This window comes from Anser brachyrhynchus, assembly GCF_964034855.1.
Source record: "Anser brachyrhynchus genome assembly, chromosome: 1".
Taxonomy (NCBI): Eukaryota; Metazoa; Chordata; class Aves; order Anseriformes; family Anatidae; genus Anser; species Anser brachyrhynchus.
This window is the reverse complement of record NC_137694.1, coordinates 120,911,002-120,929,965: the sequence shown is the minus strand read 5'-3', so window position 1 is coordinate 120,929,965 and position 18,964 is coordinate 120,911,002. Positions and strand designations below refer to the sequence as shown.

Genomic DNA, 18,964 nt, shown 5'->3' with positions numbered 1-18,964 from the left:
CTTCCACCCCGCTGTTTCTTGATCCTTTCGCATTTCCCCCTGGCTGCTACTGCTTCTGGGAGAGCAGACTTTAGTTTGTGTCCCAGAGTTGGCAGAGGCTTTCAACTCAATATTTAAGTCTGGTTTTGCAGTTTGTAGTACCTTAACTCCTTTTTCAGTGATTTCTGGAGTTTTGAATGTTGTCCTTTCCTGTCTTCTGGAACAGCTCAGGACTCCTCAGCGTAACTCAATCTGCAGTAATGAAGTTCTGGACATACGCTACGAATTTTGATTCCTACAAGTATTATTATTCCATAATAAGTGCATATTGAGTTTACATATTTATTCTGCACTCATACATTCAAAACAGAAAAGTACAAATGTCACAAACATTTAAATATGCTGACTTCAGTCATAAAGTATTTCTCAGCTTTGCCAATTCCTGATGGAAAAGGGATTGAATCAGACCGAGAATTTAGCAACCTCACCTACAGATTTAAGATTGATTTGGTGGTTTGATTTGATTTGGAGATTGCATGGATTTTTTTTTTTTTTTATGGGAGCACTTGGAATTAGGTTGCATCTTGAGTATTTTGTCTGGCTGTACCAGAAACCAATTTAGTATGGTTCTATGTGTTCTTCAGCTTATACTCAAAGTTTTACATGTACACGCCTCAACCCTGAAACAATTTTGATGTTTCTATTGAAAACATGTGCAAGCTAAGCACATTCAACTGCGGCATGATTTTTCTGAGGCATATTTTAAGCGCTGGGATTCCTGAAAAGCTTTCAGGCTGTTCTGAAAGGAATCCCACGGCTTCTCTCTACAGCACATGTTCTCCCTCAGCTTCTGCACCTGCAGGTGGGCCTGGAAGGCCAACTTTGTAGAATGCAATAACACTTGTCCTCCCAATTTCTCTCTGCTTGGTACTTTAAAATAGTTAACTAAGATGGGTTTTCTTCACATCACTAATTCCATATTGGCTCTCACATGCTTGGGCACACCCTCCAGTGCAGGCAAAGTAATTGTATTTTCAGAGCACATCTAGAAGTCTGGAACAGGGCATAGAAATTGGACCCTAATGGTTCCTTTTTGCTGCAATTGTTGCTTTGGATGTATTCACCGCTTTCTGTTTCTACCTTGACTGTGTACTTGTATAAAAATTAAGAATTCTTGTGGATATTTTTAATGAGGGCTCCAGAGACTTTGGATTTTTATTAAAGTTTTTGTAGTGGGTTAATCTTGGCTGCTCGCTACGTTCTCACCAAGCGGCTCTCTCACTCCACCTTCTCAACAAGATGGGGGAGAAAATGCGATGGAATAGCTCATGGGTTGAGATAAGGACAGGGAGACTTCTCACTAATTACCGTCATGGGCAAAACAGAAAACTTGGGGAAGGTTAATTTAATTTATTTCAAGTTAACAACAGAGTAGGGCAGTGAGAAACTAAAAAACTAAAAACACCTCCCCTCCACTCCCTTTTTTTCAGGCTTAGCTTCCCTCCTGACTTTTCTGTATCCTCCCCCCACGTGGCACAGGGGAATGGGCAATGGGGGCTGCGGTCAGTCCCTGACGCCTCGTCTCCGCCGCTCCCTCACGGTCCCTCCCTGCCCCTGCTCCACGCGGGGTCCCTCCCACGGGATGCCGTCCTTCTGAACTGAGCCTGCGGGGGCTGCCCACAGGCAGCAGCTCTTCCAGCACTGCTCCCACACGGCTCCGTACCACGGGGTCCGTCCATCCCCCAGGAGCAAACTGCTCCAGCACGGGTCCCCCACGGGCGGGCGGCAGCTCCCCCCAGACCCCCTGCTCCTGCGTGGGCTCCTCTCCACGGGCTGCAGCTCCGGCCCGGGGCCTGCTCCTGCGGGGGCTCTCCATGGGCCGCAGCCTCCTCCAGGCCACATCCACCTGCTCCACGTGGGCTCCTCCACGGGCTGCAGCGTGGAGATCTGCTCCGTGTGGGACCCATGGGCTGCAGGGGGACAGCCTGCTCCACCGGGGGCCTCTCCACAGGCCGCAGGGGAACTGCTGCTGCCTGCCTGGAGCACCTCCTGCCCTCCTGCTGCACTCACCTTGGGGATTGCAGGGCTGCTTCCCTCATATGTTCTCGCTCCTCTCTCTTACAGCTGCTGTACAGTATTTTGTAGCCTTTCTTAAATATGTTTTCACAGACACCTACCTTGGCTGGTGGGATCAGCTCTGGCCACCTGCAAATCCCTTTCAGAGTTGACTGGAACCGACTGTGTCTGACATGGGGGCAGCTCTTGGATTCTTCTCACAGAGGCCACCCCTGCAGCCCCCAGCTGCCAAAACCTTGCCATGGAAACCCAGTGGGAGACTATGAGTTCTTTGTCAGCCAATGCACTGTCTGTACTGGTGCCATACATTAAAGGAGCTAGGATAAAATTGGCGCAATATCCAGTTTCACCCGACTGATGTTGTTCAGCAGGATCCAGAAGATTTCTATCCTCAGACGGCAAACATAGTATTTAACAGAAACAAAGCCTGTGATTTATTTCATTATTTACTAAGTGCCGTCATGGTGCTCAGTACTATATAAACATTGTCTGCCCCAGGTTATTAATACTACTAGACACAAGCAGGTTCAAGAGTCAAATATCTTACATGAACTGTTCCCAAAACAAAACCTTTAAGGACAAGTTAAAAGTTTCTGCATGGCAGAAATCTACCCGTAGAAGAATCATGCCAAAAATCTTTATACATCAAAAGTGTTCCAGTATGAAGAAATTCCCATTTGAGGAGCTAACTTTCTACTTATCCCCTATAATTACTCTCTCAATGACTATTGCTAAAACACATGGTCTGCCCTGATGAATGTATGAGTGATAGCAGCCTGGTCTTTTTGTTGCATGATAAGGAACATCCATCCTTCCAACAAAATACGGAGAACAAGCAAGATAACAGATTTTAGGGGTTACACTACAGAATGATCCCATATTTAAGAGGAACAATAAGGTTTTGGTCTGTAGTCTGCCCAGCTCTGGAAATGCTGTGGAGTCACTGCAGGGTCCCCAGTGAGTGTAAAAAATGTGCCTACATGCATAGGTCAGTGAAGATTGTATCTTAGGTAAGGCCACTTAAAAGACAGAGCTCTCCCAAGAATTACAAATTATTCTAGACCCATGAAAATTATCCTGCTTTTAATTATAGCATTAAAGACAAAGCCACAAAGTTTTAAGTTCTGCTGGCACGGCAAGTAATCATTATGAATCTAGACAAGGGATCACATAGAAATTGTAAATAATGACTGTGAGATATTTCAGTACTAGCTATTTTTGTCTTTAGAAATGTTTTTCATTTCAAAAAAGTCATTAGCACTTGTGCTCAGCCAAAACTTGGTCATGGGATCTCTCAATATAAACTATTCTTAAAAGGACACTGTCAACTCACAAGCAGTCTCTTTTTCAGAAGAATTTTAAAGATCTTTCAGTTTATGAATCCCTGGGGCAATGCCTGTCCTTTTGTCACAATACTTTACTTTTTTTTTTTTTTTTCAGTGATTTACCTTGCCTTGTTGCAGCATCAGAGGCTCCATACAAGCTCAGGGGACCAGGAAATGGGGAAGAAACAGGGAAGCCGACATCCTGAAAAGCACCGTCAAAAGCTGAAAACAAACCAAGGGAAGTACACAAAGAGCTGAAAAGGTATATTTTCTTTTATTAATTCTCAGTGCAAAGAACTGTTCAGAAAAAGAGAGAACATTGTCAGGTAATGATGTCCCTGTCATTTCACATTTAATTATAGCAAATACTCTAATAAAAGGAGGAAAGACAGACAGAATAAAAATTCTCTTCCAAAGATTTTTTTTTTTTAATTAAAAAGATGAAAATTCAGCCAAAACAAGAGCACAGCATGTTGTGGAACAGTTGTACACTGTGGTCTCTCTGTCTTCTTGGCACTTAGAAACCGAAGTTTGTTATGACTATTGTGATCCTACGCCAGGATAAGTTGTTGGAGATAGTTACGCTGAGTTCAATGGGTACTGCAGGCCAAACAGGGAATGGTTTCCCTCAGGCCACCAGACAAGCGTCATACAACTTTGTCGTGCATTTTATTATGTTACATTTGTTTCAGCAAGCCCACCTTGCCAGTAGATTTTGTATAGCTGTGCCCTTCTTTTTGCAGGGACCCTAAATGATAATCTCAAATCTTCCAGTAAAAGTGATGCTACAAGGCTGTGACCTGAGATGATGGAACAGGATGGAAAGCCCTCCAAACCTCAGTCTCCTAGAGTTTAGACTACATTACTTCTGCCAGGTTTATCTCAACACTAGTCACATAGTCAGTATCACGTCAGGAAAAAAAAATAAAAAAGGCTCTTACTGATTCTAGCTGTGCTGTCACTTTGCCTGGAGTTTGACAAGGATGACTGTGTGTTCATCCAACTGTTGCTGATGACTTTCTTGTAAAGGTATTTGCAAATTTGCAAAGATGGAAAAAAACCTAACTCTTCCTGTTTATTGAAGTAGAGTCTAGATGCTTAGAAATTTGTGACTGACAGGACAAAACTTGTACATCTAGACCTGTGTAAACAAGGAGCCTGAACAATTACTGTGTTCTGGTAAGTGGGAATTCACTCCATTAAAATACCAGCCAGGAATCAGTCTCTATGCAAGTGAAAGGCAGAGGTGGGCAAAGAGGTAGAATTGCTGACAGAGGGGTGGATACATCTGCTGTGCAATCCTTTCCCTTGTCCCAGCCTCTTTTTAGCAACTTCCTTGACAGAATTCAGACTCTGATGTCTCGTTTCTACCACTAGATTTGCGTGAACACAAATCCTGCTGTGACTTTCGTTTGACCTTTTCCCACCTTCTGCATTTGTTTGAGAAGGGCAGCAAGGAGAGCCCTAAAACAGCCGCTGCAGACCCCTGGCCAGCCCCTCACAGAGTTTACTCCAGACGAAAAGATTTTGATCTGGCAATCCAGATCACCCATGCAAGATGAATTTCGTGCATAAATGAGCATTGCTCATATGAGCCTATCATTATAACTTTAGCTGTCTAACTTTAGACGACAAGTAGGCAGAGGCACCCTTGGAGGTGCTTGTGTCTCCTGTTGACTCAGCAGGATGACTAACCTCCACGCTGGTGCCTACAGGCAGGCTGGGCGTGTTCCCCCTCCCACTGTGCCAGACCCTCACTGTGCAGTTCTCCGTGCACAGCAGGCAACTCACAAGCTACATGTACATCACACATAGTGTCTGCTGAGATCTTAAGACATAATTACAAAATAGTTGTTTGGAAATGGCACCGTTTCTTAAAATGACAGACGAAGTAAAAGCTTGGGACGCAGCTCTTTTCCTCTGCCTTCTTTTTTCCATTTGTCTTCCCAGCTGCTCTTGTTGTCTAGTATTTGGCAGTGCAGTAAAAGTTGAAGTTGCCAGAGTGTTTGAAAAAATAAGATAATCTTCTGGTGTGTTTTATACTGGGTCCGTTCACGAAGACCAGAACTTTCTGTCCTGCAATGGCAATGAGTTAATATTCCTGAGATGTTCTACTATTCCACAGCCGTGAAAAAGAAGACAAATCAAACCTAAAAGCACTTATTGTGGAAAACATTTTCCAGCTTTAATGGCACACTAGGATTTTGTTTTGGTTTCTTTATCACAATGATTTACAGTATGTAAACTTCACATATGGTTACTGAAGTCATGTGTCTTCCTTATTTTAACTTTGGAAATAGCAGTAATGTCAGTATCCTTTGCCGCCTTACTGGGCAACTTGAGAAGGCCTGAAAGGCAACAACCTTATGGTACCCTACAAAGCGATGTGTTGCTTTTCCACCCTTTGGCTGGGGAATAAAGTGGTAGGTTCCCCAGAAGGATCCTCTACACATTAAGTCATCCTATAAAACACCTTGACATTGCTAATGCTGGCACAGCTCCACAGTTGACAGCAAAGGCTGGATTCCTATTTGGGATGATCTGACAATAGGATGTCTCATTCTGTATCTGTCTAGCCTGCCTTAAGCAGAAGTGAACCATACACAGGTAAGAACACCAGAGCTCTCTTAGTGTTGGTAGCTCCACTCCTACTTTCATTATTGGAGCTGTACTGATAAGGAATTCAAAACAAACATAAATGGAATCCAAAAACAAAATCCCCACCCTTCTCCTTACCTTTCAGCTAGGCCCTGAAGGGGACTTAAACTAAGCACTCTTCCACTGTTCTCATTTGAGTTTCCTGCAATGCTCCTCTGCAGTCCTGCAAAGAGTCAGAGGGAGAGGGAGGGGTAGAAAGGCAGGCAGAAGACTTCCCCGGTTCGGTAAATGCAATGCCTATTCATTCTTGCAGGTATAAAAGGGCAGCATGCAGTCATCTATATAAAGAATGTTCTTCAGATGGGTTATGTATAACTCCCTGATGGCACGGGTATCAAATGAAGGTCGAACATCAGAGACCTTTAGGCTATTACGAAATGTGACTCATGGATTAGTTAACTGCCTGTCAGATTTTCCATTATGAAACTTTAACCACGTTCCGTATCTGCACAGGACCAACACCTGTAAAAGTACAAACAAACAAGTGGTTATGTATGTATTTGCACTGAAGTGGGTCAGGAGATGTGCTGTGGTATCACAAGAACCTTTTTTTCTTAATTACAAACCAATAACTAAGTAATAAAAATGAAGGGAAGAAAATGAAGACAATTCTATGGTAGGAAAAAAAGATTATTTTGAAGCACACATTTTCAAAAGATTCTGCAAGATAAATCTTTGGAATTCAACTGTATCAGATGAATCCAACCTAAAAATCACTTTCTGCAGAATATCATTATTTTAGCCATGGTGAACATCAGTGCTTCCTAATCTAAACATTGCTTTACCAACTCCACATGCTGGCATGAACGTAAGTGAAAAAGCAACTACTTCTGTTCTGAAAAATGATTATTATTAAAAATGAAGGGGTTTATTATTATTATTTTGAAAATCAGCATGAAGATTCAGCCATTTGGTGGAAGACTCTGCTATGTCTCTCAACAGTCGCTGCATCTCACTTTTTTGAGGTGGCTGTAAATTCAAAAAGGCAAAAGGTGTGCTCTGAAAATTCCCCACAGGAAGCGCTGCTTTTGACCTGTGCGTCACCAGTTTAATAGGTGAGATTCAGCTCACCTAATTTTAGATGTCTACAGTGTCTATCTCTACATCTGTTGCCCCATAGGCACTTTAAAGGTATGTCTTATCTGATCTGGTTTAGATATCTACCTGAGGATGAGATGATTCATCACCTCAGAGTGCCTTTTTCTCCCAAGGGGCTTTAACAGTGGCGTGAGGTGACTAGCTTGGCTGGACCGTCTTCCCTATAGGCATCTACAGCTGATTAAATGAGCCCTACCTGAGTGATCTGCCCCCACAACGCTGGCAATTTGTGTGAAATGAGTTGGTTAGCACTGCTTGTTGCTATTGGGATGTTTTGTCTGTATCACAGAAACACTACCACATCTGCACAAACAAATCCTAGTAGGCTGAAACAGCCTAGAGGCTATTGATTAAAGAGGAAATCTGAACCACTTAGGTAAGTTTCAGCAATACTTTATCTTCTTGCCTCTAGAGATGTTCCACATCAGGAGTTTGGTATGGAGCTCTCACTACACCCACACTGTAGCATCTAATCTGTGAAGACAGAAGTCTCAGTTTCCATGCCTGCTAGTCCAGGTCATTTCTGCTCTGCCAGAAGTTCAGAAAACGTGAACTGTGAGGACCTATGAAGAACAATTTAATCGCAAGAAGAGAAATCTGAGGAGAGGAAAGATAGCAGTGTGCAAATACATAAAAAGAAGCTGCAAAGAGGAAGGAAAAAACCTACTCTTCCTGTTTACTGTGAGTAGTCTAAAAAGTGATGAGTTTATAGTAGAAGGAGAATTAAGTTAGTCTAAAGCAAAGTGCCACACAGCAACAACCCGTGCAGCCACTTCTTTGAGTTGAACAGCACCACCATGCCATCTTTTAGACAAAGGGCTGTGTAGATGGGAAGTCAACAGGTGCTGTTGTCCAACAAGAGAGGCAGCAGCTCCTGCTCCCCTGCAGGCGCTGAGCCTGCTGCCTCTGGAAGGGGTGGGAGGGTTACTGCTCCAGCTGGGAGCCCTCGGCTTGCAATGCAGCTTTGCAGTCCTGGCATGAAGCAGGGGTTCCTGGCTTCTGCAGCTCTCCCCCAGAGTCGATGGATATATCTAAAGCAGTGTGATGGACTAGGTGTCTCAAAATGCCTTTGCCTGATACGATTTGTTAACTGCAAAGGGTGCAACGTGCAAACTGAAGCCTGAGCTAACCCTCTAACAAGGGAGGGGGCCAGAAGTCTAGTTACGTGAACTGCACAGCTGGCCAATGAGAGCAAAGGGGACATGGTGGTCTTTGAAGAAGCCATCTAGAAAAAAAAAAAAGTTTTGTCCTGACATAAAAAAATTATGATTTTTTTCTCTTCTGCCATCACAAGAGAGATGACTGAAATAAAGATTATGCAGCTGAATGCTCCTATTTAATGCTCTTTTTTCCTCTGTATATTTTCCTCTAAATACTGTTGCAACACTGTACCTACACTGTAGAAAATATCCAGGGTGGAAGGGACCTTAAGGAAGAGAAAGTGATCTTATTTAAAACAAAAACTGAAACAAAACAGGTTTCGCTCACCCGCATTCACAGCTTAACGCTCGTAAGTGTGTGGTCCCCAAGAACTCCATCCAGCCACCAGCCACTAGGCCAGCGTACTCAACCCAAAATCCATCCAGATGTGTCCAGATGATAGGTCCAGGATCTGTTGTGAGGGAGGACAAAGGATGCCGTCTGTCAAGTTGTCCTCATGTCTCCTGGGTTAATTCTTAGGTCGGTGGTGCACAGGGTTTGGATGTCCTTTTGTATCCTTTTAGAGCTGACAGTGATTCCATCCCGCCTCAGCTCCGGGAGTCATCAGGACTAATCGCTTTTCTTTGTCTCCAGATCTGAGTGTCTTGTGAAACACCAAGCAGATGCCCTGGGGTCTTGATGACCTGCTAATCTGGTGTCACTGACACAGCCTTCCCCTCCTGAGTGCTCCTCCTGCTGTCTCCACCCCCGGGCTTTCCCACTCCTCCCTTCACACCGATCTGAACCTTTCAAATTATTATTATGAACCTCTGCACCACTTTTATTCCCTTGCAGTTGCTGGGAATCCTTCACAGGCCAAGGGATAGGCCTCGTATACAACAGTAGCAGTGAGGAACTAGGAAGACGGGCTTTCTTCACCCCTTCTCTTGCAAACCAGGATTGGGTTTGGCTCCTGTGCCCTTGAGGCTGGGCCCATGGCGGGGCAGGGCCCATGGCGGGGCAGGTCTGTGGGGAGCTGGAGCCTGGCCCTGCTGTGGCCTCGCTGGGGAAGGGGCTGGCAGCCCCGGGCTGATGTGGGGGCCTGGGCCTGGGCAGGTGGGGGAGCCTCAAGGGGATGCCGAGGCAGTCAGGGCTGGGGTGCCCTCAGGGCCCTGATCATCCCATGGGCGTTTTTGAGCTGCCATCACCCTAATATTTGGTCATGACCCTCTAGAGGGGCTGTGTTTTTCAAAGAAGACACTTAACGTGACATGAAAGTTGCATTTGGTATTTAGAAATTGTAATTGGAAGAGAAAGAAGTTTACAGAAACCATGCAGAGAAGCATTAGTGCCTTCTTCAATTATAATATTAATGCTGCTGAATATAGGAGCCATCCTGACTAGGTGCCTATTTGGATTTAGATAATTGCTAGCTTACCAGTTCAAACCAGTTCAAAATGAGAATGCACAGCATCCAAGTTTTACTGATGCGCCTCCATTATTTTTTCTCCTGCTGTAAGTCTCTATTCTTTTATCTTCATCTTCTGTTACTTTGAGCTTGCCTACAAGAGAAAGACACACTTGTAAACTTGCAATCTGCTTGCAGACCACTACAGTTAAGTCCAGGACATGGAGTATTCAAAGAGGGGCAGTAGACAGATACTCATTACTTTTTTATATATATATATATATATATTGAGCAAGCCCATACTATTATATATATACATATACATACATACAAATAGAGAGCTACATTTTTAAGTATTCTACCTCTGTTCAGCAGATTGTGTCTCCTGCTGATTACAAGACCATGCCCTACCCTTTCTTTCCATTTGGAGGACAGAATCCACAGAAAAAGCTGCTGGACTCTTCGTTTTGGTGTAGGAAAATGTATTGCTTTGCAAGTTCTTCCTGTTCCTGATTGACCTGATCTAACCTGAAATAAGGCATTTGTATTCCTGCAAAGGAATACCCGGTTATCCACATGGCCTTTTGCCCAGGTTTAATATAATTCCTTTAAAGCATACTGCAAATTAATAGTAGTGCAGCTTTCCTGTGCAGGCAAGCCCTTAATCTAATTGGAACATGGAAAGCATTATTTGGGAAGGCAAAGCAGCGTGCAGACTTGGGGAATAAGAGAGGGAGGTAATATAATGTAGAGTCCATTGGGGGTGATGCAGAGATCTGAATGCAGAAAGCTAGAAGTGATTAAGGTTTTTAAAATCTAAGCTAGCAAGGATTCCAGGGATGTGAAAAACAGACCCCAAGTCAGAACTTTTCAATGTTCAGAGAACTTCCATCTTTCTTCCTTTTGTTCTTCCACTCAGGACAACAACCCTTGACATTTAAGTCAGAAACCACCCTCCCTTCTATCCCTATGACCCCAAACAACAGAAAAACAAACAACAAAAAAACCACCACCACCACCAAAAAAAACAAACCCCAAGATGGTTTCGACAGGGCTAAATCTACAGCATATAGTTAGTGCTGCCTTTCAGCAAAAACATTCACTACTTCCAAACGCAGCTCTCATTTAATAAGGAGTACTAGCAACCCTGGGCATTCCTGAGATAGTTGAGGCCATGGCTGCTTAACCTGAACACTTCTGGCAGCCGCACCATGTTGCACAACCACCACCTGCAAAGGTCAAAGCTTGTCAGGTGTTCACACCTGGCAGCAGGAGTCAAACCTGTTCACACCAGAGGGGAGAGCAGCGGCGAGGCGCCTCCTCAAAATGCCAGGAAATATCTGCCTCAGCCCATGTGTGCAGCATAGCCAGGGCACATCCTCCACAGCCATGAGACGTGCACAGCAGAGTAAGAGATTCACGGGTGCAGCAGGAACATTTAGCTGGGACGTGGGCCTGAGGCCGCGAGCAAGGGACTGGACATTTCATCAGGCTCTGGTCTGGGTACTAGCCAGCAGCAGCAATCCCTGCTAGGCTGGGCTGAGCACAGCCTTCTTCAGACCACCCAGCAGACACATCAGGAGCCTGCTGAGCTCAAACTAACGATTTATTTTCTTCTTTCCACTCCGTTTGCCCATACTCTTTTTCTCCTCTTCTGCCATTTCAGTGGCAGCCTTGTGCAGCACTCAGGTCACCAGTTCCTGGGCCCTGACCCCAGCTCAAGAAGTATCTGCTGTCGGCCTGAGCTGCAAGGAGCTCTTCTCAGAGCAATGCCCTAGGGAAGCACTCAGCATGGGGATGGAAGTAAAAGCTGTGTGAAATTCATGGATTATTCTTCCCCATGTCTGATCTGAGTGTAACGGAGGAAATAAGGACAAAACTGTGCTTGTACTTCCCCAGTTCCCACAGGGGCTGGTGACTACTTGATCTTGTCTTTAAACTGTTGAAGAAAAGAAAAAGAGTACTCCAACAAAGAAAGCATCAAGTGCTGCTTCAGATGAGGACTAGCACGTGCCTGAACTGGTGAAATACTCTTTGTAGGGTCATAGTTTATAGAACTTTTCAGATTCTGTGTCTTCTTTCTGTAAAGTTTCTGCTTTCTGTAAACAGTCTTTTGTGGCTTTTCAGGACAAGATGCGAAACTCTTTGAAGTTTTCAAACATGCTCCAGGCATCTTTTCAGAGGATCACCCTGAATCTGCTCTTCATCAAGGCTTCCCCAGGCCATTACGTACATTCTATCGGCCTCTACTGGTCTGGGAGCGCAGGGAGACAAGGTAAGGGGAGACAGCAAGGCTTGGGTGGCAATACGCTAACAAAAGAACAGAGGAGCTCTTAATCAGGTTGTAAATTAAATACATAATGTTCATCCTAAGAAGTAGGGTTGAGGTGTACTCAGCATAGGCAGCAACAAACAAAGCACAACGTGGAGGATTTTGTAAATATGCTGTCAAATCCTGTCCAGTTTAATGATCCCATTTTTATTTCTAGCAACTTCTTTTATTCCTTAGAGTAAGATTTTGTATCAAAACAGAGAGGAAAGACTCAAACCAGAAAACCAACTGTGCATATTTTGGCTAAAACACAAGATGCAGCTCTACAGGCAACAGAAAACTCTGCCCGGATGTTCCTGAAATTCCCTGCTGACTCCCCTAGGTTTGTGTAATGTGCACTCCAGTGCATTCCTTCCCTGAGAAAATGTGGATGAGCATCCTTCGCTCTCCTGTCTGTCCCTGCCTACCCGGAGAATGGGGCTGCGGCTCCGCACAGGCTTCTTTAGCCCCAGCGCTGGCTGCAGGAGCTCCAGGTCCCTGTGCTACTTGGCTGGGGCTAGTAGCCCCTGCTCATGTTGGATTGGCATGGGTGTTTGTGTAGCCTTCCCAGCCAGGTGGAAAGTAAAACCCCCTTCCTGATGGTCTATTTGAGAGGCTGAAATGAGCTGGGGGTGCAGAGTGAGGTAGGGACAAAACGGGTAATGCCAGTGAAAGAAACACTTGGATTAGGCATACAAACTTTGCCCTGTGCACTGGGTTAAGACATGTATGGCAGGAAATATGCATTAATCTGAGGAAAGCCATTGACTACAAAACAGCGTCCCACAGGCATTTCTCTGGGCAGCAAAGTTGACAGTTTTTTTTCCTCTAGCTCTACAAACAGGCAGTTATTTTAAGTTCAGATCAGCTCCTTCATTCACTGCACTGCCTAGCATCACTAAGAGCTACAGTGGGACAGCCACAGGGACACCTCGAGGGCAGGAACAAACGGCAAGTGCTGGGAACCGCCTTCACCAGTACTGCTGCTGCTGCTGCAAGAAATGTCTGAAGAACAGCCTCCAAAATGAAAGGAATAGGGAAGGCCATCTAATCCAATAGGCCTGGGCTTGTTTTGAAGTTAGAGGAGTGGTGCCAGTTTTAAAAATGCTTTTAATCTTTATTCTGCCATGAAAATTGCCTTTACATACATTATTTAAAACTTTTCCATTCATCCAAAGTTGTGCATGCTGCTGTAGGGAAATGCAGACTTTGTAGTGAAGGCTTCACTAACAGCATATCAACAGTTGCATGTGCTTCTTCTTTTCCTGGTCCTCCTCCAAATCGGTAAGGCTCTGCTCTTTGATACCTAAAAATGTCGCTAGAAAGCTGGGAACTGATCAGCTGCAACATTCAAAAATTATGCTGTTAAAGACAGATCTCTGGTATTACTGAGAGGGATACAGCATTGACTAAAGACTGTTTCTCAGTTGTTCTATTAATTTGTAGCTGGACAACATTAGCTTTGCATTTTTTATTGCCCTACGTGCTTTTGAAAATCACCCTAGCTGGCCAAAGTTGTTCAAAACCTTTTGAAGCCAAAAAAAAATTTGACAGAATTGATGCTAGATCAGGTAGTCAAAGTCAAACAGAGTATTCTGCCTATTCTCTATTTAAGGGTTCTCATTGCTAGCCCCTCTCCCTTGTCTTGAAGAGCACTGCTGACAATGTCTGTGTCTGTGTGCTTCAGGCCGGGGATGTCTCTGGCCAAGGCTAGTCCTGAAGACTGGGAAGAAATACGGTATAAGAGAAAGGCAATGGGGGTGGTCTACTGTGGATGGGATGGTGGACAAGCACTTAACGCATGTGGGCGGGAGAGAAGAGCCTACAGAGATCAGATGAGACTTGGCAAGATGGATGTAACAGCTATAGCATGAGCAGAGCAAGCCAAAACAAGCTTGAAGCATGGCCAGATGTCAATGGACTGCCCAGTGGAACAGATAAACATGTTTATACTGTCCAGAGAGGAGAGGGATGGAAGTTCACGGAGATGACAGCTGTGGTAGAGAAGTCAATAGAGATCAATAGCACCTATCTGAAGCGTCACGTGTCTTTGACTAGGAAAAGGATGGGTGAAATACCTCGTGCATCCTGCCAGACTAGCTGACAACAACCAAAACGAGACATTCATGATGGTACACAATGCACAACAGATAATTCTGGTTGACTGAGAAGTAGGAGAAGCTGAAACGGGGTGTAGGGCAGAGAATGTCTACGTGTTGATAGTTTCAAAACAGATACGGAAACTCATGCGCAAGGTCAGTGTCCATTAGCTTAGGGGAAGAATACTCTAAAAGGCAGCTACAGCTTCCTAAATGGTGCTGACTTTACAACCCCAACTGATTGGTGGTGACCAGGGATACCACTCCTGTAGTGCACAGCAACTATCTCCTCAGTCCTCAGAAAGTGGCATCTCTAGCTGTTCCGAGGCTAACAGCACAGCCTTTGAGAGCAGGTACCAGATGAGGGTCTGCAGGTGGGGGAACAGAAAATCTGAAAATCCTGCTAGGATTTAAGAACTGAGTGTCCAAGCACCCGGTAGTGTCATGTTTTAAGCATTTTTGTTTGCGTGCACCATCAAAAACTTACTGAGTTTAACAGACATGGAACACTATTCATGAGGACTCCAGTGTTAGCTAAGTGCTTGGCTCAGGTACTCGTTAGCTGCTCAACTTCCTCTAACAAATTGTCTCTGAGTCAGCTGCAGAAGAATAAAAAGTGAAACTGAGAATACATAGTTCCACCTAAAGGAAACAGTAAAACTTACTAAGAAATAAAGGGACAACTGACTTTCCTAAGCAATAGGAGCACTTGCGTGCTTGCAGAACAGGACTCCAACTTTGTAATTTGCTCTGCCTTGGGCGGACTACATCGAGGCACACCTCCAGCACGACACAGCGTGACACATGCACACGGGCCCCTCTACAAACCTATTGCTCTATCACTTTTTGTGGATGACAGATGCACGTGGGCGCACCTGCTTTCCTGACCTCAGGCCTGGGAATTGAATTACCATGATACTTCTAAAACTTGCACAGTGACAAAGGATTAATTAATGCCGTTTTCTAGGGTGTATGAATTATATCAAACAGTGCTATTGTTTACAAAAGCTTTGCAAACATGGTAGGGATGTAGACATTGCAGGATTGTTGAGACTTTAGAATTGTCCATAAAGCTATAAGAACAAAAGGAATTAAAAGTTTTATTTGAAATTTGCTTTTAATCAGCCAAACAAACCAACAAACAAATTTGGGCCTAAGTCCAACAGCAGCTTTGTTTACAATATAGATTTTTTTTTTCCTTCTAACTGATCTCAGGTAACCTTGGTGACCACACCTGCAAGCATTTAAATGATATAAATAGGTGCACCTGGGGAAGAAGTGCAGCTATAACGCTTTACCTCAAGAGTTGTAGCTAGCTAAGGAAGCATCATGGAAGACCTAAGCAGAAGAATGGTAAATGATTTGTTTAAAGATGGAACTTGTCTTGTACAGTATTTTTCTTCCCTTTTTCCATAATGTGTGTGCGTGCTTCTTTAAGGAGTTGTTCATTGGTGTTTAAATTCTGTAGGATTTAATTTTTGGAATGGAAGGATTTTGATTCTAGAGCTCCAATCTTAAGCACAGCTATTTAGAAGAACTGTGTATTCAGGAAAAACTAAGTAAAGAAATATAAATATATATATACTACGTTGTAAGTGTTGTGGAAATGTTTTGTTTTGCTTTTAAATTTCATAGTGAATTTAGCCATGCTTCTGGAGTAGGTGTCTTCCTTATAAGCTCTTGTTGAAAGAGGCAGAAACCCAAGGAGGAGAGAAATGGAGGAATAATTGCTATGTGTGCATCAAGAACAAACAAAGCTCATTTCCTTTTCCTGATGACCTAATAGCCTCTAAGTATCTTGATCCTGTCAGCGTGTTTGTCGGTACTTTTACTGACCCAAATGCAAGGCAACAGCTCTAGTATTTTCTGTGCCACTAGGCTGTGATGCAGTGGAAGGGGAATAGGGGTATTTTTTTTTTTAAGAGTGAAAAGTATCCTGATGCTTATTTCAGTGGTGTTTTACAGACTCTCAGTAGACATGAGTCTTGATGAGTTCAAGGTGGGGCCTTTTGCGTCTACAATGGAATAGCTTGATAAAAGTTACTACCTGGTCACAGGGGACCTTTGGCATCTCAGTGGATTTGATGGCTAAACAAGGCTTCGGGGGGAAAAAGATGAGATTTGTAGTTAACTATTGTTGACTGCCAACCCCAGCGTACTGGGGCAAGTGGCTCAGTTATGTGCCAGTGGACAGAAACGTAGCAGAGCTGCATGTAGCCCTGAATGCGCAAGTGAATGTGTTCCTGACTTGTGTTGAGGGCAGCTGAGCTGTGACAGGACCTCTCACAAAGCATGCACAGTGGGGTCTACAAAGGAGCTCAGCTTCCTATCGTGCCCCGCATGGGCTGCAAGAGCACCGTGTGGAAGCTTAATACCAGAGGGACACGAGGCTGCGAGAAGCAGCCCTTCCCCCGCCGACTGATGCCCCAGCTCCGGGTCTAGGTAACGCTATAACCGAGAAAAGCCGTCAGCGTGCCACTACTGGGGCCCTTCTCCTCCCCACACAGCGGTCGGGGCGCGCACGACGGGCCCGCTGCGCCTCCATTAGGAGCTGCGCCACAGCGCCGGCTGAGGCGCACAAGATGGCGGCGGGCGCCGGCCGGGCCGCCCACGTGACCTGGGCTCCTGCTCCTTCTAGAGACATCGCGGCGCGGGGCCGGCGGGCTGCTCTCGCGAGAGCGTCGAACAAAGCCGGGGGCTGGGGGGGGGGGGGGCGCTGTAATCTCGCGAGCACTCGGGGCCGCCGGGCTGGGGAGTAGAGCGGGCCGCCGGCAGGAAACCTCGCGGTGCTCCCCGGGGGAGACCGCGTGGGCCCGGCACGCCAAGTCTCGCGATACTTCCGGAGCGCCCTTCATCGAAGCCTGAGCTGCGGTGGTGGTGTGTGTGCCGAGGGGGGACGCAGATCTCGCGATATCTCCCCCCGCCCCTTTCCCCCACCGCCCGCCGGCGCACCGCGGTCGGTTTCACTCGCGAGAGCCAGGCGGAGAGGGGGGGAGGGGGGAAGCGCAGCGTGCGCGTTGACGTCAGCGCGCGGCGGCGGGCGGGCGGGCGGGGACTATATAAGGGCCGGGCCCACGGCGGGGGGGGTTCAGTCAGGAAAGCGTTTCGTGGCGGGCGTGTGCGCAAGCGGCAGCGAGCTCCCGGCCCGGCGGATTTGTTTCTCGAGGCGGAGCGGGGCATCCCGAGACGATCTCTCGTTATGAGTCATGTGGCGGTCGAAAATGCCCTCAGTCTAGACCAGCAGGTGGGGGACAACGGGGCCCGGAACGTGACGGGAACGGGGGGGGGGGGGGGGGCGGGGGGGCAGGGCGCTCCGTTAACCGGACCGCGGCTTACTGGGGGGGGGGGGGGCTGGGTGCGTGTGTGAGGCCCGGGGCTCGCCTCGCTTCTCGATCCGCGGTGCTTGCGTCGTGATTTTTTTCCCCTCCCCCTCCCTTTTTATTTATTTTAATTACTTTATATTTTTATTGTTTTAGTTCCCGGTAGGCCCAGCCTCGTCGCCCCCCCCCCCCCCCCCCCCGCACCGGGGCGGGTTTGTGGCGCATTCGGTTGTTGCGCAGTTACCGGCGTGCCGCGCCTCCCCTCCGTCCTGCCGGGGGGGCCGCCCCGGGGAACTGGGGGCTTGGGGGAGGGGGGGAGGAGGGTGGGTGGAAAAGGGGCTCCTCGGTGCGGCCCCGCCGGGCTCCACGCGTTGCCCCCTGTGGCCTCTTCCTCCTGGCCACGCTCCGGGCCCGGCTTTTGTGTGGCGGGCGAAGCGACGATGGTAAACGCTGGGCGCCGGGACCCCTGGCGGCGGCGGCGGGGAGCGGCCGGGAGTTTAAGGGGGGGGGGGGGGAGGGAGGCGGGGGGGGAGGAGGAGGAGGAGGAGGAGGAGGGAGGCCGGGGGAGGGGGGCAGGGAGAAAGGCCCGATAAATGGCGGCCATTGTGCGCCTGACGAGCGGGGCGGGGGGCGGGCGCCGCCGCCGCTTTGTGTCGGCAGCCCCCCTCTCCCGGCCGAGGGGCGGGGGCGCTGGCGGCCGCCTTTGTTCGCGCTGCGTCAGCGGGGCCCGGCGGCCGCCTCGCCGTGCCCGATCCGATTCCCCCCCCCTTCCCCCCGGCCGGGCCGGCGGGACTCGGTGACGCAGCTGGGCTCGGAGCAGCTCCCGGCCCCTCGGTGGTGTTGTTCCTTCGTCCCCCCTTTTTTTTTATCCCCCTTCACTCCCCCCCCACCCCCCCGCGGGGCGGAGCTAAGAGCCCCACTGCGGGGGGGGGCTGTTATCTAATCTTATTTTTTATTTTTTTAATTTGTGGGGAAGCGGCGGCCCGCAGGCTTCGTGCAGCCGCTGCCCCGCAGCCTTGGGTGAAGTAGGTCAGGGAGCCGGTGCCGTGTGGCCCCCCTACCCCCCCCCCCCCCCCCGTGTGTATCGCCCCCCTCCCCCGGCGGCACGTGACGGGTGCCGGCCGCAGGATTAGCTGGGCGGCTGCGGCTGCTCCCTGCTGCGCCCAAATCCCAGCCCGCAGTGCCGGCTGCACCGCCGCACTGAGATGGCGGCCGCGCCGGGCTGAGCCGCGGCGCCATCTCCGAGAGGAGCGCCTGGCGGCCGCTGTAGGCCGGGGGGGGGGGGAGACCCGGGCGGCATTTCTGTTCTCCGCCCGGGGAGAGACGCTTGTCCACGGTGCCTAACGTCTGCTTCTGTTTACTGTCCAAACGCGTTTTTTTTTTTTTAAACCTCTTTTTTGATGCTCAGGTGAACCGAACAGGTTGGGTTTTAACTCCTATCTTTAAAGAGGGTGATGCAAGTCCCCTCCCTATCGCGATTTTTCAGACATCTTGAAGGAATTGTGCATTGGGATCTTCGGTTTGGATTCATTCAGGTCATGTTAGGAGAT

At 47.5% G+C, this 18,964-nt stretch overlaps 1 protein-coding gene and 1 long non-coding RNA gene across 3 annotated transcripts in view; one reads left to right on the top strand and one right to left on the bottom strand.

Annotated features, from left to right (window-relative positions):
* Positions 1 to 3,635: 3,635 nt before the first annotated feature.
* On the bottom strand, positions 3,636 to 15,387 carry LOC308187477. The gene is made up of 2 exons (XR_013944720.1): positions 6,117 to 15,387; positions 3,636 to 5,456 (listed from the first exon to the last, which is right to left on the bottom strand). It is a non-coding gene; the product is annotated as an uncharacterized lncRNA (long non-coding RNA).
* Positions 15,387 to 18,964, top strand: part of DDX3X (DEAD-box helicase 3 X-linked) — a 19,586-nt gene continuing 16,008 nt past the window's right edge. Inside the window, exon 1 of one of the 2 annotated variants that reach the window (XM_080575466.1) lies at positions 15,387 to 15,447. In XM_080575466.1, the coding sequence (XP_080431592.1) occupies positions 15,424 to 15,447 (24 nt within the window). In that variant the 5' untranslated portion in view covers positions 15,387 to 15,423. Of the gene's footprint in view, positions 15,448 to 17,171; positions 17,339 to 18,964 lie in introns of those variants that run through there. The other variant, XM_080575465.1, reaches the window with a different exon arrangement.